General features: G+C 33.3%; 1 protein-coding gene across 11 annotated transcripts in view; it reads right to left on the bottom strand.

Moving 5' to 3' along the window:
- Positions 1 to 22,597, bottom strand: part of LOC100746979 (phospholipid-transporting ATPase ID) — a 70,906-nt gene continuing 48,309 nt past the window's right edge. For 4 of the 11 annotated variants that reach the window (XM_033321289.1, XM_033321290.1, XM_033321291.1 and 1 more), the window contains 15 exons: positions 17,397 to 17,991; positions 11,112 to 11,589; positions 8,695 to 8,753; positions 8,360 to 8,572; positions 7,741 to 7,946; positions 7,495 to 7,650; positions 6,764 to 7,406; positions 5,911 to 6,087; positions 4,660 to 5,401; positions 4,390 to 4,582; positions 3,132 to 3,283; positions 2,678 to 3,030; positions 2,210 to 2,435; positions 1,889 to 2,124; positions 1 to 1,807 (listed from right to left, as the gene is read on the bottom strand). In XM_033321289.1, coding sequence (XP_033177180.1) covers positions 1,391 to 1,807; positions 1,889 to 2,124; positions 2,210 to 2,435; positions 2,678 to 3,030; positions 3,132 to 3,283; positions 4,390 to 4,582; positions 4,660 to 5,401; positions 5,911 to 6,087; positions 6,764 to 7,406; positions 7,495 to 7,650; positions 7,741 to 7,946; positions 8,360 to 8,572; positions 8,695 to 8,753; positions 11,112 to 11,589; positions 17,397 to 17,501 — 4,356 coding nt within the window. In that variant the 5' untranslated portion in view covers positions 17,502 to 17,991 and the 3' untranslated portion in view covers positions 1 to 1,390. Of the gene's footprint in view, positions 1,808 to 1,888; positions 2,125 to 2,209; positions 2,436 to 2,677; positions 3,031 to 3,131; positions 3,284 to 4,389; positions 4,583 to 4,659; positions 5,402 to 5,910; positions 6,088 to 6,763; positions 7,407 to 7,494; positions 7,651 to 7,740; positions 7,947 to 8,359; positions 8,573 to 8,694; positions 8,754 to 9,025; positions 9,319 to 11,111; positions 11,590 to 17,313; positions 17,992 to 22,597 lie in introns of those variants that run through there. The other 7 variants (XM_024368310.2, XM_033321293.1, XM_033321294.1 and 4 more) reach the window with 7 other exon arrangements.

Genomic DNA, 22,597 nt, shown 5'->3' with positions numbered 1-22,597 from the left:
TTGTGTATTCATATTTTATAAAGGCAATTATTATCATAACTATAATCCTTAACATATTACATGTATTGTGTAAACATGTTTTATGTTCATACTAGGACAGTATATAATACAAGTAGGGATATTACATGACTTTGACACCTTTACACGTATGTACACAGGGAGTGTCATGATCATACAAATCATAATTTATCTTATTATTGCGTTGTATTTTGATGTTAATTTTTAAATAAAAAATATTTTGTTTATGTTTAGAAGAACATCTCCATTTTTACAAGAATTCTATATTCTTGTGATTACGTTAGATTTTGAAGTATATCTTTAAAAATATTTCAAATATAAACGTGCTGGATGATGTTGATTTGTCATTATCATGACTTTGTTAAATCAACATTTCTATTCACAGTAACAAATTAGCAAATAATAGTAAATTGGTTAATTTCAATGAATGGCTAAACAATTAATATATACAGCAAGTAGATAATAGCAGTTCCTATCATACAATGGCTTTCAAGAAATTTGACTCCTTTTTCTTTTTTCACATAATAAGCAAAAAATGTATAATCATAAATCAGCCTGTGCATTTCTCTTTATGTGTACTATTTGAGAATTTTCCAGAAGTCATTGTCAATGGCTCGAAGAATTCTTTGAATTTGAGATCCTTTTTATTCTAGACTCTTTATAACATAAACCTCGTGTATCAGATTGAAGTAACTTATTTAAAATATAATTTTTACACGTACAAAAATGATCAGATTTATAAACTAGTTGCTACTTAATTTCATTTTGATTTGAGAAAAATCATTCTAAAGTTTTGCTGTTGAGGAACTATATACATATATAAAAAAATATATAAGTAGTAAAATTAACAAATATATATTTAAAAATATAATTAATCTATTTGCAGTATAAAATTTTTCTTAAGAGTCTAGAATAATTATTGATCATATAAAAAATGCATTATATTAAAATAATCTTTAACTAACAATAGTTTCTGGTGAAAAAAGAAATAGTATTTTTTAGTAGATACTAGTATGTAAACTTTCTTATGCAAACAATTAATGCTTTATTGTCATATGAAATTCGATTACTTAAATTTTTGAAGCATTGATACAGAAAGGTTGAATCTAATAAGTTAGCAGATATTTTTTAGTTATTGCAATCCATACAAGTACATATAATTTTTGTGTCTTACATGTAACAAGAACATAATGCAAATATAATGAAACATCATGATGTAATATAGTATTTAAAAAATTCGATTGGTGTTGAAATAAAAAATTAATTTGCAAAAGAATGTTAATTTTTGTGTATATTAATGTTGCTACGGCTTCACAAATCATTCATCCGAAATTTAATAGATGGTAAAAAGACTTACAATATAATGTCGAAATTATAGATTAATGGTATCCAATGTGTGCGAATTTTTGGATGCATTGTCCTTTGGTGACGTAGTGGCAACACTGACTTGTTTGTTGGTATTGTTCGTAAACGGCATGGCGAACTTAAAATCTGCACCATTCGGTAATTTTCGCATAATTTTGCCAGATGTAATGAGTTTGCCAAAACCTTCTTGATGCGCGAAAGCGTATCCTGAACGAAGAGATCGTCGTGTTCGTCTTGTAGATGGTGTACGAAGTATATCTTGACTTTGACGAGAGCGAAGTTGTGCCAATCTCTGCTTAAGTCTAACTCTGTCAGACAATGTTGGTCTTACATCTATGAAGAAGAATCTCCATGACAGTACAGGTATTACTAATATGATACACGAAATGACTGCCGTGAACCAAAATGTCGCTTCCGACATTGCCTAAAATCATGTACCCAAGTATTAATATATTATTATTATTAAAATATTTAATACAACAAATATTTAATACAAATAACATACCATTGTAAGACTGCCAACATAACTACCACCTATGACAAAGTTATAGAAATAATCTAAAATAAAATACCAAATGAGCGAGCCCCAAACCATAATATGATTAACAATTGTCCAATATGATGTATCAAGGGCTATTTGGACAGTCACGACTATGACTAATATAGTAGCTACAACACTTCCTAGTAACATATGATCAGAAAGTACATAGCCCTTTGGTGATACTCCATCCTTATACGTTCCTAAAGATACATTCAATCATAATCTTAATTGAAATGTTTTAATTTCAAAACATAGCAAAAGGGTGCATACATTATTTATACTTACCATATGGAACTAAAAATAATACACAGCTAGCAAAAAATCCATGTATAGCACTCCAGCAAAATTCTTTTTTATTAAAAAGTAAATTTTGTAATCCGGGTGCATAAAGTTTTGGGTACATTAAACTATTTTTATCATTAACATCTTGATCAAATATACCGACTGCCATTACAGGTAATGACGTATAAAAGAGGTTGTAGACAGAAATATACATAGGATCAAATACAGTCTGCAAACAAATAAATATTTGTAAGAATGTATCAAAAAGTTATCCTTCAACCAAATTTCCATTTTATAAATGTTTGAAAATCAGAATAAATTAAAAATTTGTTCAATTCCCCAATACTCGACTTTGGAACTAGTTGCTCAACAAAGGAATTCTGCGAATCACATTCGCCTTAGTCTCATCATTTTAGAACTATAAAATACATAACGGATATAGATGAGATTATGAATAAAATAAATTTATACCTGTGCACTAAATCCACAGAAAAAGGCAAACCAGATGTGACATAAGGTAAACGCAAAATTCTTATAAAAAAAATATCTAAGAAATTTGCTCATTCTATAGTATGACCATCTCCCATGAACGAGAAGTAATCTTTCCAAAAATCTAAACTGTCCTATGGAATAGTCGGATGCTAATACAGCTTGTAATCCCTCTTGCCCACTGATGCCAACACCTATATGAGCTGTTTTTATCATTGAAACATCGTTTGCTCCATCACCAATTGCCAGAGTCACAGCATTTTTATTTTTCTTTATTAATTCGACTACCATTGCTTTTTGTAAAGGAGTTACGCGACAACATATCACAGCTTTACCTAAGAATTTAGAATGTACAATGTTATAATTATATATAATATAAATATAAATAATTTTTTGTAATAAATATACGAGAATTTTTCTAAATAAATATACATACATTGGCTTGATACATCGAGGAAAAGTTGCTCAAGTTGTGGATGTAATGCATGAACTAAGGAATGCCCATTAATAACCACCGCGAATCCTGTTGCTTGTTCCATCTCATGCTCATCTTGTTCATCTCTGCTAGGATTGTATTCAGTATCGCTGCTATATATAAAAAATATAAAGTTTAAATGAAACAAGATGACTTTGGAATAAAATATGATTTACATTAACAGTGCTTTCTTAGAATCAAGTTTCATTTTTTCCCGAAGTTATCAGACTTTTAAACTCAACCAATGGTAAAATATAATATACAATTACTTGCTGAGAAAAAAAAAAGAAAAAAAAAAGGAAGAAATTTAATTTGTTCCATTGAATATAAAAATGATGCGTATTAATCATAAACAATACACACAGTGCACTGTATCATGAACTACTGAAATAATAACGTGACATAAGCAACATACTTTCGGTGTTGTTGTTGTTATTATTATCATTATTACTAAGATTAATTTTAAGCATACAGAAAGAGAAGGAGTGAGTTTCAAGCACATGATAATTATCATTATTCGTTTCGACTAATTAATGTTAATACATAATTATAGGATATTGAGAAGTACAAAACAAAAATTGGAGTATTTGAGAAAAAAACTGATACCTAACTCTACTATAATCAAATGTCTACATCATAAATAGAATAATCGACAAGCACGAGATAAATAGATTCTCAATATTTTTCTATAATAAAAAGAGAGCTTGAGAAAGAAAGTAATTGATAGTATACAGAACCTTAACATCTGTATATATATGAATATCTTAAAATTTGCATGCAAATATATAATTTAACTGTATAATTGAAACTTAAATCAATTTAAATATAATACAATTTATATTGTTGCATATATGATAAATTGAATTGACATGTATTGGTGCAGTTTAACTTATCAATACTTTTGGAATATCATATTGCATGCTAAAGAATATTTAAACTAATTGGTACTTATTAATAATAATATTATTGAGAATGCATAATTCGTGATCAATGATTTTTTATATCGAATCTTATTATTTGAACTTAATATTGAAGACAGAAAATCTAGATCTGAAATATTTATAAATTCTTAGGCATAACCAGACGAAGAAAGCATTACACAGAACATGATGCCACATTCAATATGAAAGAGAAACTTTTAAAATAAATGCGTTAATTAGTCAGATTGAGATATGGAAAAGGTTAATGATTGGTACTCCGTCTCTTTCATGTGCCTGACCTTTCCTTGTCCCACCTGAATGTGACAACGGAGAGAGTTGGCCGATTTTGATGACCAGAAGTTGTTTTGATAGTTTCCAAGTATCGCGATAACTGATTTTCAACACCGTCATAAGTAGTGGAATCTACTATAAAAACATCTGTAAGATCATCTGTCAGCAACTGGCAGGAATAGCCAATATTGATAGCTGTTTCTGTATAAAAATATAAAACAACGTAAATATTTATTTATGGCGTGTACAGCTTTAAGATAATGATTTTAAGACAATACCTTGTTTGTCACCAGTTAATACCCAGATTTTAATACCAGCCAGAGCTAAATTAGCAATAGTTTGAGGTACACCATCTTGCAACTTATCTTCAATGGCAGTAGCGCCTAATAATGTCATATCCTTTTCTATTTCTTCATAAATCGCATCCAATTTATCATCCCTATTTTCTTGACTCATGGCAGCTTCTTGATGACGTTGCTTCCAATCATTGAAAAATTGTTCATCTAGATCTCTGACCGAAAGGCACAATGTTCTTAAGCCCTCACCCGCAAATTTATTAAGATGTTCCAATGTTTTTGACGTGATATCCTCACTGCCTTTTTTTAATCGTTCATAAATAACATTGTCCGCTCCTTTGCAATATAGCCTAAGATGTCCGTCCTTCCTCAAAATTACAGACATTCTTTTCCTAACATTATTAAAGTCCAAAATGCAAAGTAGCTCGTATATTTCACGTTTTCCCATAACTTCAATTGTTATACTATTTGGAGATCTCTCTTTGAATACAAAACCAAAGTTTCTAGCGGCAGATACAAGGGCAGCCTCATCCGGTGACTGTGCTTGATATTCTAGCTTGCCGTTTTTTTCTTCCGGCATAACAGTATGACAAAGTGCCAACAATCGAAAGAAACTATGAACATCTTCGTTATTCCCTCTTACAGCATCGAGTAATGCAGAATCATAGAACTTGAATTCCGGTTCATAATCCTTGTTGAAGGAGAAATCCAATGCTGGGAATGTCTGTAAACGTACATTAAATTACAATTAAAAACGATTTTTTGTGTGCTACAATGTGTTAGTATGACACACAAAAGATAGTAAGTATGTGGAAACGGAAATGTTAGAAATTAAAATAAATACCTTGCCTCCATATAAATAGATTCAGTCAAGTCGGCAGACACATATGAGATATTATAATTTTATAATTTCTTTAAAGCATTGTGAAAATTAATGTCCAACATTTACACAGTTTAAGAGCAATTGAATTTACTTGTAAAGAAAAGTAGGGTACTATGCATGCATCTAATGTATTAGAAAATATAGACAACAATTGAAAAGCAACAGTTAGTAATTGCTACATACTTGCAAAGCCAAAACATTTGTTAAATTTTGTACATTTAGTAATTCTTTTACAACATATCTAGTTATCATAGCATACAGATAGGATAACAACAGAAAAAAATAAGCTGAATAATGCATAAAATTTTCTCCGATTGCGGAAGAGATGTGTTAATTATTGTCATGCGTACAGAAAGTTTATGTGGAACCATCGAACTGCCAATTGGGCCTGGCTCTCCAATTATATTGGATATCCTATCCACCTGTTCCAGTAGACGTACGTTTGGACCACTTATAGGTGTATAAACTTGAACAAATTCTTGTCCATTTTTCCATCGCATCGTAGGTGTTCGGGCAGCTTTGTTCGTCTACATGCAGCACACACATGCTAAGTGATGTACATGAAAACTTATGCAAAATATGGCCAAACTGTGAAATGATTCTATTGTTTGCATTTTGTTACCAAGAAGAAATTACAGAGCTAACAACTTTTATTTGATATTTACTCACTTAACATAGTTATACCATTAAATGAAATAAATAAAAATTTTCATTTTAATGAAATCTCAGACACCATGTCAATACATTATATCTTCACCTCATAAACAATTGCATTCTTTCTTGATAACAAATATGAAATGAATGAAACCGATGTGTGGATATATCAATGCTAGATGATTAAGTTTATTAAATATAATAATTTGTGATTTGAAAATACAACAAAAAGTCTGTAATTAAGCAAGTATCTTTTTTAAGAAACAAACTTGCCATTCCAAATCAATAAATTATCTATATTTCTTGATATAAGACATGTACATAACAGAGAAACTCAAACAACACTGAAGTATTGAAAAATATAAATCACAGTGAGTCTCATTGCAACGATAACAAAAATATTGAACTTAAAAGTAAAACGTTACATTTTTACAAAATCATTAAAGCTAGTGAAAAAGACGACCGATTTCTTTATACAACAAGCTAGTAATAACGTACCCCATCATCCGCATCGAGTCTGATTATGGATAAAGAGATAAACAGACTCACCTCACTTACATCGACGACTTCCCCGGTAACATCGTCGATAATGTCCCCATAACATTTTCCTGCCACAGAACACTTGTTAAAAGTCATGATATTCTGTGTTAATGTTCCGGTTTTATCGGAAAATATATATTCTATTTGTCCCAATTCCTCGTTTAATGTAGTAGTCCTTGCTTTAGCGTGTGTGTTCGTAGGTGCATAGTACATCTCTTCATCCCAGTTGATCAAAAACGACTGAACGAATCTGATAACTTCGACACTCACGTATAAACTGATTGGCACCACTGTGTTCAATACGATAGCATAAGAAAAGAACACAAGCAGAGCGATCACTGTGGCACCTGCCATAGGCTCGCTAGGCACCAACGAGTCCCAGGGTAGATACACTTGAAAATAACGGCCTACAAGACTTTCCCAAATACCACAGCCGATCATACAGAACAAACACATAGAAAGTAAAAAGAACACTATCCCGATGATGAGAAGATTCAGCAGCCTATCTATAGAAGTCCTCTTAAATTTGGTCTTCCCTGAGTTTTGCATTAATTTGGTATCCTTGCCTGCAAAGATGACCACGCCATAGCACCATTGCGTGTTTCGGAGCACGCAACCTCGTAATATAATTTTGTCGTTGTCCAATGGGTATCTGTAATGTATTACACATAAAACAGTTTTAACATATGTGTCTTTATATCGTGTTAAATGTAATAGAAATAACGGGAACGATTACTTACTTTCGTCCTTTCCACGTAAGAGTACCATCAAATTTATTCAACAAATTATTAGGAGTTTCGCAAACGATTTCTCCGTCAAATTGACCAATCAATTCATGACTATCCATCATTTCGGCAGTTTCAGGTAAACACTGCCGACACTTCAAATTCGTCTCCCTAAAATGACCAAATGTATTAGCATTTCCTTATTCTTCCCTGTCTTTAAGCAAAAATACTGTATCACGATTTCAATAAAAAGATACTAACCCATCTAATTCTGCGGTTTCGATATAACAAAGACCATTTGGCTCACTAGTAGATAAAAGAAGCACGTCGGCTGCGACAAATTGATCGTTTTCCATTCTAATTACATCGCCTACTTGCACTTGCGACCATTTCTCTTCACGAAGACTAGTACCTCGCAACGTTTGAGATTTTCGATTGTTCACTTGCGAGTCACTGCTGTGCCGTTGCTAAAGAAACGAAATGCGTTTAATTACGTTTTCTCATTAGGTTCCATACACTTCGTTTTCATAGTATCAAATTTTTGTAATCGTACGAAGATACCGCTAAATGATACAAAATTGAATATACTTAAATCTAATTAATTAATAGCTAACTGCTGCTATAGCAAATACGATAGAGTGTAAATATTTTTTCTAGCCACTGTATGATCTTAACTCTACTGTTCTTCTCGCTGTTTCTTCACGTTTGTATCTCTTGAGGTATCTTATGTAGAAAAAAAAACATGGAATACACAAAGATTATCTATTAAAATATAACATCAATTTTGGATTATATAGACTCAAGGGGAGCAGCAGTATCAGAAATATACTTTTTTTATTGGTTACCTAGAAAAATAATTTCGCAGTTTTGATCGACTTACAAAATCGTCGTAGGCATCTTTGACGGCAGTGAGCATGAGCACCCCTATAAGGGGTATGGCTGTGGTGATGGGGGTCAAGGAGGAGATAGCGGGGATCATCTGAAGCACCAGCAGGCATAGGAAGTAAAAGTTAGCGAGCCGCTGAAATTGCTCGAACAAATTTAACGGTAGGAACGTCAGAACCGAATACTTGGACGTCTTGATGTAGTTGTTCTGCAAGAAAGACGAAAAAGAAAAACAAAAATGAGACGAGTCTCGTCATTATCGGTACTGTTTTCTCGAGCTTCGATTATTGCATGGAAAAAAGGAATTACGGGACCGTATTTCGATCTTACCGCATAATTAAACTGTGAGTTGAACTCGCGATTATTGGCGCGAATTCTCCTCTCCGTTTCTGAAAAAGAAAAAGAAACAGACATGATATTGGATTGCGATAATTATAAGATCATCAAATTATACGTAGTTGTTCGCACAAAGAAAATCAATGATTCTCATTTTAAACGGTATGTGAACGGTCTGTGAAGTTTCCTTTTGCATTACGATAATGATCTCAATTTTAACTATGGTGTATAGTTATTAAAAAAAAAAAAAAAAATAAGTGTTTAAAATAAGTGTAAAAAAATAGGAATTGGATATACACCCGAAATTAAAATTAAATATACACACCGTTGAATCGATTAAAGTGAACTCATTCGTCGCATAATACATATACGAGAGGTGGCCAAGAGCACCAGGTATTGCGGATTGCATTTTGGAAACAGAATGAATTACAAGATTACGTAGGAATCACCAAGTTGAGTAATGCGCTATAGTTTTTCCCTGACATTCGTACATTATTGTAACAGTTCTATCCAAATGTGCGCTAAAATGTATAAATGCCGTTTTTTCGTTTCGTTATCCACGCGGTCTGATTATTAATTTTACTGCAAACTCTTAGCAGGAAATATTGAACGCCAAATATACAATATTATATCTAATTAAACGTTAATCTTTTTTAAGTGTTATCAGATGTTTCATGTAAAATACTAATTTCTATTTCAAATTATATATAGAGAATCTTGTATATTTAAAATAAAGCTATAAAGAACTTTTGGAGGCAAATCGTATTGTGTCATTTTTAGAAAATAGTTTCGTCATCATAAATACTATATCTAAATCATTATATATATATATGTCCTGTTCTGTCTTTTATGGAGGTTGAAATGACCTTGTTCCAATAATAGAATAATAAATATTCGATAGTACTGTTAACATTTAAACAATTTTTATAATTCAGATTTTCTATGGTAATTTAATTATAATATTGGCAAAAACTCAATAATATGAGTTGAGTGAAATGTAAAAAAGGAAATGTAATAATGCAGAAATTGTACGTTTGCAACTTTCTTACATTCCTCTATTAACGATTAAGATATACGCGGAATGTATTTATTATTCTACTCGACGTTTTGCTGCAGTCACAATAATAACCTCGTTCTACCAATTACGCAATACGGGCATTTTATCCACAAAAAAGTAAAGATCTTAGTCCTCCGCTACTTGTATTTTGAATATTCCTAATAAGAATAAGCTAGTATATTGCAGCTAGAAAATGCTACATAAAAAGATTGCGGAGAAAGTATAGAGTGCTAATTTTTCATACGAAATTTTATTTCTCAAGAAAAAATTGCAATTCAGTATACAAATTGCAAGTATTGCAAATTTATCGGGTATCATTATAAAAGCGTAATACATGGAACGTGATTATGTCGAGAAAAGAAAGAAGTTATTTTCGATAATTTTGATATTAATAAACAGAAGAAGAGTGTCGAAGAAGAGCAATTTTATCTTATTGTTTAATTTTATTATTGTTTAATATCGTAAACACGAACGGCGATATAAGTAGTGCAGAGCGATGTCCATTAGACCGAGGTATCGGTGAGGTCACGCTTAAGTGCACGCGTACTTGAATGAATCTTCAGCATCGATTTGCTCGAAAACAGAATTTCGTATAGCAGAAAGCCGTTCTACATTTCGCATTTATTTTTTCAATTTGCATGGTTGAGTTCCATGATATTTGGGATGAGGCAATAAATATTGTTATGTAAACCTTCAATAATAAAAATGATTTAAAAAAAAGAGAAGCAGAATTTGAAAGGAGCTATTACATCATCAAGATCGTAAAGATTCCTTCATTCGAAAGCTTTCTTTTTTTTTCAAAATTTTCGTAATTTTGCACATACTTGAGGTAATAATTCTCATCTTTTCATCTATACATTTTCCGAACTTCTCGATAAGAAGTGTCATAAAATACTTCGAAATTATTTTCCAAAAAGACACATTGGAATGAAAGAAGCATAACACACCGATCGATAGCAAAACTATCAAAAATTCAAGTTCGAAATTGGATCGTCAAAAGAATTCAAAGACATTTCTTGGTTCTCGGGAGACCAGCTCGTATAAACAATCTTTATCGCGGAATTTAGTGGAATGCTGTTCACAGGTGGCGCCTCTTACGCAGCTCTTTCCCTTCACAAGTCTCAGCTATAGGAGAAAGGAAGCTCAGAAAGGGAACAGCGAATCTAATACCGTTTCCTTCGTTTCTCATCTCAACCTTAAAACAATCTTAATTCATAATCAAGTAACAAGGCCATTTCATTCTTGAATAAAACTTCGAAAACGCTGATTCAATCAATCATAGCCCGGACACGCTCGTATTAAGGAAAACTGTTGGCAAAGTTACATAATGAAAATTCGTGAGTAATTAACTCACCGCTGGAAAAAAAGGAAGTGCTACGTCCTATGCACTCGGTCGCGGGCGGTGAATTTGGCGGTGCGGAGGGTGAAGAAGACGCAGCGGTAGACGAACGGTACCTAGTGCCTTTCCAGATCACCAGCTTGCCTAGCACGGTGAGCAAAGATTCCCTTAGGGTGTTATGCCTGCTCGTGCCACCTAAGCTGCTGGATGAGTCTCTTTTCGAACATTCGCCAACCGCCTCGACTTCGTCGGAAGACGACGGCAGATTCACCACCGAATGCACTTGGCTGTCGGTAGATTCCAGCTGCAATTGTTGCAGCTGCAGTTTTTTCCTTGTTTTTCGACGTTTCTTCTTTTTTCGTCGGGTACCAGAATTCTCGTCATCGTTGCACATTGACGCGGCAGTCGTCGATCCTTTCCGGCTATCTTCCGCGTCCGATTTTGTCGCAGTGCACGCTACCGAGACTTTGTCCGCCTCGTCGCAGTCCTTCACCTTGGTTATCACACGACAACATTGCGTTACAGGCTTCGCGATGGAAACGGGTAACGATTGGTCGAGGACACGCCGTTTAACACGACCAACGTACCTTCCTCGTGGCTCCCTGTGTGCTCATTTCAGATTTTCCCACTTCTTTCTTTATTTTCAATTTTTTTCATTTTTTTTTTTAATTTTGTTCTCCCTTTTTTTTACGGTTCTATCTAATTTAAAAATTTACATGTAAGTTTAGTGTACATTCTTTGATCATCCTTAACGGTTATATATTCAGATAACGTGCGAACATGTTTGATTCAGAAACCTAAATTTAGTAAAATCTTTCACCCTCTTAATGGTTATATATACAGGTAATGTGATCGTGTTCGAACATTTGAATGTAAGTTTGATACGAAGTAGACTAGGTATGTTTGCTATGAATGGATCTGTTTAATTTATCTTATTTTAAGAAGTATATTTTATGCTCCTATTGCTACTTCAGATCGGATGTTAACAAATAAACTATTCTAAAAACGGCGAAAAGCTGGCCTTAGCTTAAGCATTTATAGTTCATAAAAAAATCCTTAGCTTTAAGGAAAGAAAAATAACGCTATTAGACTACTTGAAAGATTTAATCTCTGATCTATAATTTTTTCACCGTTGTTAAATATCTCGTTTCAACTCTACTTTTCTAGATAAGTAAGCTTTCTCTAAACAAAATTTTTCTGCTATAAAAAGAAGAAATATTATATGGAAAGAAAATACTCATTAAAATACCCGTCCATTTTAATTCATTTGGAAACTGAGTTGTCATATTCGATCAGTAAAACGGGAAAACGGTTGTGCAAGAACGCAGAAGGTATAATTATAGATCGTGAATATTCATCGTTCGGTCTTAAACCAGTTTATATCTTGGAGAGATTAGAAGAATCGCAATTCCCCACGTACCACTATAGCTTGTTCGAAAAGTTTTATTCTCCGATCCGAAAGAGTTGGGAATTGCTACGAAAGAGAATACGCACGATAGGGATTTAAATAGATTTAAACAAGAGTAATCGAACGGCATTCACGGTGAATCATTAATGGTCGTGATTTCTATTTTCCCTCGCTGTTTGCACAGCCCCAAGGAGAAAGGAAAACAAGCTAACGATGCACAGGTTACCGGGAAGATCTATTTCGTCGAAAGGAGAAAAGAGCCAGAATACTGAGTGGAAAGAGAGTTCCCTAAACGCGTCTCTTTAAATTTGTTTTTTCGGCTCGGGACAAGCTAAAAGATCGACTTACATTCGCATTGTTGCATCGCGAATACTCCAACAACAAGCGAACTAAACGCGCATTAAATTCTATAGTCATTCCTTGGGAAGATGAGATACAAAAGTATCTTATACATATGTATGATTGAAAAGACATGCATGTAAGAGATCGAAGATTGAAGTAGTTGATTAATTGAAAGAAATTAAAACTTTTGCTGAACTTTGAAGAATAGTGTGAAATAATCATGTTAGACTATTTAATCATCGAGTGATCGCGATGGCAAATCCCTTGCAATTACGCTTTCAATGATACGTTTCTAAATGTAACAGTGTTTGTAGAAATCGCTTGTATTTTTCGTGCGATAAGTACAAAAGTTGAAAAAAAGAGAAGAAAAAATTTTTTTGCCTGTTGAATAATTTAAGAGCGAAGAAGTTCAAAGTTTTTATTTTACATATTATTCTGCAATTAAGTAGTGCAAAATAATACTCTTACTTAAATCTACAAAATTCTGCCAAAACATTGACATTCTCTTGAGAAATGGATTTTCTAATGCGATTCTGTTATCGTACAATCGATCACAGAATGATGAACGCTTTATCAAGCAAAAATAATCTGCAAAGAGCATATGGATTCTACATGTAAGAAGTTATCGATTGGTTTCCATTTTCCGTGGTAGACGCCTCTGACCGGTCTCTATTATATGTGCTTATAAGTACGTTATTGGTGGGAAAGGGTATAGAAAAATGATTAAATATCGTCGTCGATGCTCCAGAAAGCGTCGCATTTGAAAACTGTTAAAAGTGCAGGATAGTAGAATGACTTGGTCGCGTGCGAAAATGTGTCATGGACAGCGTATGATACAAGTCGACAGACTTTTCCGGCGTCTGCAATAAAGCCGCGATATGCAGATGACCGTAAAGTTGAGTGGCTATAACGGATCTTTATTGTGTTACGCAGATCCGTTCGAGTTACCGTGCTTAACGCCATTTATCGAGGATTATTACACTCCATTAGGATAAAGTATTTCATATATCCCTCATGTTTCTTAATTTCCTTAACTATGTTGCTTCGGTTATTTACAAGTCGACTGAACATTTTTTTAACGTTGTACGATATTACAAGCGTGAAGAAAATATGAAAAACTTATTGTTGGAATACACGATTTGCGGCCACAATTTTATGTTGAATATCTTCTTAAAACACTATAAACCTTTTGTCTTTGCTAAAATTATTATTGCGAAAGTAAGATTGGAAGCAAGATGGAAATACAAAAGCTCAAGAATCACAGCTTGGTTAACACCATTAAGGCCTAATTCTTTGTTTCCAGTCAATTTATATGATTGAGTTTTGTTCTCTGACATCATAATTATGAAAGGGATTTCCAAGAATTTGCTCCATTCTTTCATTCATTTTTTTCCCTTAGATTTTACGTTTTGCGCTGTAAATATTGTAATTTGTACTGAATACTATAAATACCGCGAGCAGAAACTTTTTAAGGACTCGAAGAAAATTTATGATAATATTAATTCAGATTCAAGTCCGTCTGTATGTAATTAAGACTTATTACTTTGATGATAATTAATGATAAGATTAAAGATCAACCGGGATCGTTTACCAAGTCTCTCATAAATTCAGAGAACAGTTCTCGTTTGAAGATGTTACCATTTTCTTTATTATTAAAGTGTATAGTTATATGGAATTTATATCGTTCTAAATTGCATATCAAAAAAATTGCTAGTCACGTCTGTTTAACTCAGCAAATATGTACATCTATTGGAATAATAATATTTTCACTTTAATTTGTAAAATCATATAAATGATGGAATTATGTAAATGTTACGTAAATGAATTATTCTTTAATTGTTTTCAACGGTACAAAACTCCATATCATTATTTTTTGTTATTTTCATTGATATAGATGCATGTACATAAATCGAGTATAAAATCCTTGATGAGATATAGAAACGAATGTTAATTTCTTATAAAAGCCATTATAATTTTCCCAACAAATTTAACGTCGATTAAGAATTATGACAAATATCTTGATCGATTTATATCACCAATCTATGATATTGATAAAAAAAATAGATTGTGTGAAGTTTGCTTGACCATTCTGAAGAAATTCTCCACAAACTGGCTCATAAATACCTCACCACTTCTTTATTCTTGCAAGTTGGTTAAATGCTACACGTAACATTCATATTACGTACAACAAGATTAGACTTGCGTGGAAAATCGGTAAGAAATAGCGGAAAAACCGTACGAAGAATTTATTTCAACATTTTTCCATTGAAGGAGGATTCGAACCGGGGACCTCCGCTTTACTGAAACTGGCATCTTACCGATTGACCTAATGCTCACCGTACTCTCTACTTCTTTTCATACTTCATATAACATATATATATATATGTAGAAAAAATTACATTTTATCTAAATTACTATTTTCTATTATCTTTTATTTTCACGATATAATGATTTTATAATTGGTTTATAATTGATTTGATTTGATAATGTAATTCCATTTTTTATTTTACCTATTCTTAAATTTTAAGGATAATTTAAAGAATGAATTCACGTAAGGATTCCACTGATGCAACAATTTGTACTTTCGTTAATCGGATTTCAACGATTACCTTGAACGTTGATCATTGCTTGGTTAGCGCGCATGGTCATGATGGCATATATGTATTTATTTAACTTATTATGACCGCGTGAAACAAATTTGACTATCGTATCGGTAATTATTTTCTCGTTTGTGTTTAGAGACTAGAAAATAAATTGTTCAATTACTGCAAATGTAAGTTGTGTAATTTGCTACAAATATAACCTCCAATTATTTCTTGTGCTCATATCACAAAATATTATTTCAATATCTGTTACAATTCATTTCTTTAAAACATAATTTGCTTGATACTAAAATATTCGCATAACATATTCAGCGAAACTATTTAAAAGAAAATTACTACCGCATATAAAAGTGCGGTATTAATTTGGTTTCAAAATTACGATAAAATTTCTATAATGCAATTTCTGTAATATTTCCATAAATAATCATTTAATAAGAACCATTTAATGTTTTCACACTAAAACTTTTATAACTTATTACAAATTATAAATTTTTATAACTTTTACAACTAATAGCAAGGGGAATAACGAAGCGACCCGATTCCGAGAGGGATCACCCTATATATGTATGAACTAAAGAAAAACCAGACTCTAGATATATATCTATTTACGGCATGGCACTTAATTGAAACAGTTCATATAGCGATTGCAGGTTAATATATGATATAACCCCAAGGCAATTGGCTTATTCGCACGTACATCTATCTTCTAGTTTTACCTATGACAGATGTTCTGGTTTTGATTATTAATAACTAATATCATATTAATATTTTCAGAGTTTGTAGCATACATTCTAATTGTAAAATGTTTTCAATATATGTATGTTAATCAAATCTCTTTAATGCAGTCAGTAGGATCATAAACTCACTAGACGCAGAGTAATTTTTAAGAAACGCGGCGCCATCGTGTATTTCCTTTTTTCATTTGTCATTGCAAAGTTTGCTTAAACTTACAAGCTACGTTGTCTTCTTTTCTCTGTACGTTTCATCTGAGAATGGTAAACGAGGTGAATATGCCGTCGCGTTATGCGTTAAGTACACAAACATCGGTAAGACGACGGAAATTTATGGGACTTTCATATCGAGATACGTAAACACTAGTGCATACGAAATAACATAGAGACACTATGCAGAGCTTACATTTCAAGCTCCAATCAAACTTATAGTACACAACAAGATTTCAGAGAACTAGATGAAACGGACAATTTTATGCAGATTAAAAGATGGCGTTACGAGATATAAAAAGCATATTTCTTTCTAGAAAGGCACGAAAATCATTTTTCTAATTTAAAGAGTATTCTAGTATACTCAGGGAACCACGTAAGAAGTGCACTGATCGTTAAACGGCACACGACAGCCACCGAACGGAAATCCAATGAAGATATACAAAAACATACAAGTTTTTAACGACCAAGTAAGCTAAAGCCTCAAGTACTTCTCAAAAATGAAATTTCCACTCGTTCATCGCTTGATAACGACATGTATCTAATTTTCAAAAATTATATACGCGGTAATGAAAACGAAACAAAGTTCATGATACAACTGGAAAGCACATTATCATGTTCATAGAAAATTAATTTACCTCGTAATACTCGAATGATCTATTCTTGATATTCAATTGATACAAACAAATACATATTTGAATTTTAGTGAAAAAGATATGACATACGATAGTCGTATATTTTTGTAAATTATTGTAGGACAGTAATCGTGTCATTGCATTACCAAGAACTAAAATATACTCTACTAGCGACCTCGCACTATCGGCTACGTAATTAGACGTGACTTCAGGCAAGTCTTTGCGTTTTTGTCGAAGCCACCGCGCGACTTCCGTTCGTCGTGTCCTCGAGAGGATTGGAGGACTCACCTCGAAGACCTCGAGTTCCAGCGTGTCAACCTCGACGCTCATCGTCTATCCTACGCAAACTATAAACCTTGTATAAGGCCAACCTCTTCTTCCTCGTGGCACTTTAGCCGTGCCGACGAGACGATGTCCGCCTCGCCTCTTACATATTTCCACCTGGGTCCCTCCTCTTCTTCGTCCTCGCGAATCATTGCAGGTGCAGGACGGCATTAGCCCGTTAACTCTGTTTTCGTTGAAACACGATGCCTGTTTACGTTCACGTTTCTACTAATCATCCGATGGTTGTGTCTTTTAACCGGCATCTTTTTTCCAATAGTAACATGTACTATTTTGTGTTACGAGGATCTCACTATTTTCCGTGAATAACCACTTAATGAAGTATCACCGACAATCTGATGATTTTATCGCACGTGTTTTTGAGTTTTCATTTGGCAAACGTCGTTGGTTAGTTCACAAGAAATCGTCGTAGCGTGATTTCACGTTGCTTCCTCTACGATGATTCTTCAACCGAAGGAACAACAAATGCGTAGCGACAGTGTCACGTGATAGTATCAACACAATGTTTTCGTGACGAAGACTGGGACCATTTGAGGTCGTTGAAAGAAGATCTATCGTAAGAAGGCGCAATTTTCGATATCTGCTAGTGGTGGCGCGGACTTCCTACGTGGTTGAAGGGGGTTTCTGTAAAGAAATCATCTTGTCACCTGATCCTGCGTGCATATATAAGGATTCGTTTACCGTTACACGTTCGTAAAGTGTCATTACTGCGTCGAAATATTGCGTGGAAATTAGGAAACGATTTCGAAATGTTAACGCTAAAATTGAATCATCAGATTGTATGAGGTATGAAACATCGCAAAGAAACATCGGCCAGAAATATCAAGCTATTTTTGTTTAAAAAATACGTATGTTATGAACACATTGACCTCCGCTTAACGATGTTACTTTCATTCGTGTTTAAAAATAAAATGAAAAATAAAAGTCAAGCGAAGTTTCCCGTTGTCTATTACGAAAGATTCTTGGCAAATTTAAATCAAAGTAGAATTATCGCTTCCACTTCATACGATGTCGGGATACGTATCTAACGTAACCCTCTAACATGGAATTTGATTAATTATCAGGGAACAAGCATCGCAATCATCTGTAGAGGTTGTTTCTCGATTAAATCGTTAACGTTATATGTAAAATGAATGGGAATGCAGATACTGTACATATACAAAAGCGTTACGTTGCTTGTATGCGGTTACGTATAAATTTTATACTTGTTGCATGATATGTGGGAACGCTGTTCAGTTGCATGGGATCGATATTTAATTTATTATCGGAGAATTTCAGAGATCGACATTAATTAAGAAACTTCAGCGGAACATTGTTTTCCGATGTATGCCTAAATAAGAATATGGCCAACCTATTCCTGGAATTTTGTAACGCTACGACGATATTACATTACACAGAATTTAGTTGATATAGGTATCTGCTCGAGACTTATTAAAAATATACAAATTTATTTTAAAACTTCTAAAGTCTCACGATAAAACATTTTTTTAAGAAACTTAGTTACGAAAGCAAATGAAAACCAACCAATAATATCGTTACTAAGATAATAATAATATTTCTATGAATAAAGTACATCGAGAATGTACGCATGTTACGGAGAATGAATTTCTGTCTCATACGATTACGTGTACATCTGAATTACGTAGTCGTCACAGTGACATAAAAGGCATAGAACTACGAGTATACTACAATAAATAACGAAACGCGTGTGTATTTTTCGTTTGATAAATAAGATTTCCCTTGTTGAAGAAGATAGAGGGGGCTAGGGAAGAAGATTCAATTTAACAATGCCCCCCGTTGATAGAAGGAGCACGCGACCGGCGCGAATCCTTTTTAACAGCGATGTTTTCTTCGCTTGTCCTTGATTCCGTATACACGAATGATGTCAACGTGTTCGACGAAGCCGCTTTGGGCGTCTACGAATAAAAATATCCGGTGTGTGTACCTCCTTAAAGTATTAGCGGTTCGCCACGTTGTGTCTTGATCTACAGTACGGCTCGAGATTTCCAGGGAATCCATGACGAAGAAGAGTAAAACCGCTCCGCTAGCCGATCTCCTAAGACGCGAGAGCTACGATAATGGCTCTTACGTAAGATGCCAGTGGCTCTCAATCGGTGGCAATTCTGCTGTCGTTTTCGCGGAAATTGGTTTTACCGTACGAACGCAGTCTGATGTTTCTATCATTGTAAATACGCGACGACTAGACTGTATGGACGCACCATGAAACTATTTTGGAGTGTGCGGCCGATGCTACCAACTTTACCGAACGATAAATCGGAAATACGCGCGCACAGTACACTAACGTTCATAAGTATCTAAACGCTTTGGTAGATTTGTTTTTGCAAATTAATTACGAGTTAAGCTTCAGAAGCAGTATCTATCATGTGCTTTCTTGTAAAGTCAATAGACTATAGATTTAAATGATCTACTAAAAAATAACAGTAGTATATATTTTCAATTTATAATTAAATATACAATTCGTCCATACCGACCATTTTATATATCATTGTTTGAAATAACGTGGTAGTCTGCCAGTCTAAAAGAATCTTCTTTATTTAACTTAGAGCTCAGAAAATTAAACTATCTTTTGTGATAACAAAATATAGTTCTACTAGCTTGGATTATTTTAGAAAATATATAAATATCTTATCGCGTTATGATAATCTATTATAGAACAGATAAGAATAAAGAGTAGAATCATTGTAAACTTTTTATCCCCAATTTCTTGATTAAATTATATCTTGTGGAAGAGAAGCAAATTGTCCAAATACTTTAAGCGGTATTGTATAGGGTATAGACGGTAGAGCTCGTATTCAATCGCGTCTTGGTATCTTTCGAAGGCTTTCAGCCGGATCAATTATAAGATTTCTTAATGTGATTTTATGCTACGTCATCTCTTTATACGAATAATTATTGATTGTCCTCGAAATTCTCTTCTCATACCGGATACGCTCGATATTTTCGTCCATACGAAATCAAAATACACACCCATGTTGCAATCGTAAATATTGTTGATTACAAAAACGGGCGCATACGTGACGGAAGTTCATCGCTCAAAGCAAATTGATCGTTTCACGGACTTTTATCGTTACTCTTTTCTTTTCTAGGCGCACAAAACAACACGAGATGAATAATCTTTTTTTTTTTTTTCGTTCTTTTACTTGTTGCGTGGTACGACAAGGCAAAACATTTTTAAAACCCTCTGATCTATTATTATCGTTGTGTAAGCAAAGTGTTATAGTTTTAATTTAATAAGCGACGCGATGGTATAACACGTAGTTAGCATATAAATGTAATAAAAAGTATATTATAAGTTAACGATGAATTGAAAATGAATGATCCACAAAACGAAAATTGTTGAAATTTCTAAACTCGAATCTCTAAAGTTAACCCTGCAACGAACTACCGCAACACGGCTGAAACTTGCAACGAGATTCTTTATGATTCGTTTTAGCAGGGTTCACTTGAAATTTGCTTGAAAATACAGCCTCTCGCCGTCTCAATGATAATGGAAAAGCTAGAAGAGATCTCGTTTCCACGCCCTTCTTCTATTACGTTATTTCACTTCAGAAATAAACCCGGAGTTCGAGAAGGCTCTCGGCAGATTGTAAATTGGTTCTTGAAAAATGAGAAATCGTGTCGACGCCACGTGTAAACCTATTACATTAAGAATGAAGTGAGAGAAATAAGAAAAAAAAATAAATAACGGAACAAATTTCCATATACAAATATAAACAGAAAAAAAGGAACAAAAATTCAATTTATCCTCTCGCTCTTTCCATTACGAGAAATCAATAACGTGTCTTATTTACCGGTTCGATCGAGCCTCGGCAATATAAGACTTTTCCAGTCTATACGATTGTTATATAATCCACATTTCATGCAACACATAAGATAACAGCGCTAAAACTCATTAACGAGAAACGGTAAACATCATTCGCAAACTTTTTATTTTGGAAGCTGCCGGTCTTAAATCCAATAGTTGGCACTGATTCAGCTAGTTCGAGTTATCGACATCAATGAGAAATACATATCTGTTTAATTGCATCTTTGTGGTAGCCAAATATAACGTTCTTCGTTTCTTTTTTCTTTCTTATATACATCATCAAGAAGAGGAATAAAAGAGGTTTCCTTACTCTTTTTTTTTTTTTTTTGTAGAAGAAAGGAAGGGCAAATGTTAATGAGAATGGGAAAGTACAGACATTTGCGTTGTATTTGGAAAGTCTCAAAGAGGTAGGCGACGGAAAACAAAAAGGGTCGCAATTCCAATGACAAATGGAAGGCGTTGTTACACCATGCGTTTCCTCCGTTGGTGAAGAATTTTAACGGAATTTAGTACGCACGCTGTTATAGACAGTGTCGCGATATATAATGAGTTTAGCGAGTTTCCAAGTATCTACAAAATGGCAAGAAGAAGACATAGAAGTACGAATGAGTATGCAATCCTTCAAAATTATATCTTGTATAAATAATCTTAAATAGTTAGATTTAAAACGATTTTCTTTTATCATTTGTAACTAGACTCCAGATGTTTATTCATTTAAGGGGAATTTAAAGATGTAAAAATGTAAGGAACCCATATAATATGCGAGTATGGACATATAAAGTATTCAAAGTAAAGTACTTGTTATAATATCTATGGGGTGAAACAGATGTCTATCTGGGTTTCACAAAAATGTGAAATTAATTCATGAAATTTATTTTAAGTTATACAATTGTCAAAATAGTAATCAACTAGAGAATTCATAAAAAAAGAGAGATAAAATGAGAAATCGTGAAATAAAATATTTTTTTAATAGCTTAACAAGTTTCATCGAATAATACGTTTGGAATAATTGGTTATATCAATTTTTAGTATTTTTAGTATTGTTGTTTCAGGTTGTATACTCGAATGTTGAGATCTTTTCTCACCTCTTTATATATATATATCTGTTATAGCGTGTAGTAGTTAGCGTTATTCATGCTAGTTTGTTTATTATTGTGCAATGGAAATGGATAAGGAAAATTAATAATAGTGTGCGAAATATTCATTGTACGCGGTCGGTTTAATGCTCGTGACGTTCCATTTCAATATTTCCAGACTACGATAACTATGTCGACTTCCTGAGGCTAAATACTTCGTAATGACTCAATTTCGTGAAATTCGCGCAGAGAAACGATTGCTAAATGGTTAAGAAAATGCTTCGTTGCATTAAACAGGAAGATTATCATTCGGTTAAACATCTATTGT

Source organism: Bombus impatiens, unplaced genomic scaffold, assembly GCF_000188095.3.
Source record: "Bombus impatiens unplaced genomic scaffold, BIMP_2.2 scf_0418, whole genome shotgun sequence".
Taxonomy (NCBI): Eukaryota; Metazoa; Arthropoda; class Insecta; order Hymenoptera; family Apidae; genus Bombus; species Bombus impatiens.
Note: the sequence above shows the minus strand (reverse complement) of the source record. Positions and strands in the feature narration are given on the sequence as shown.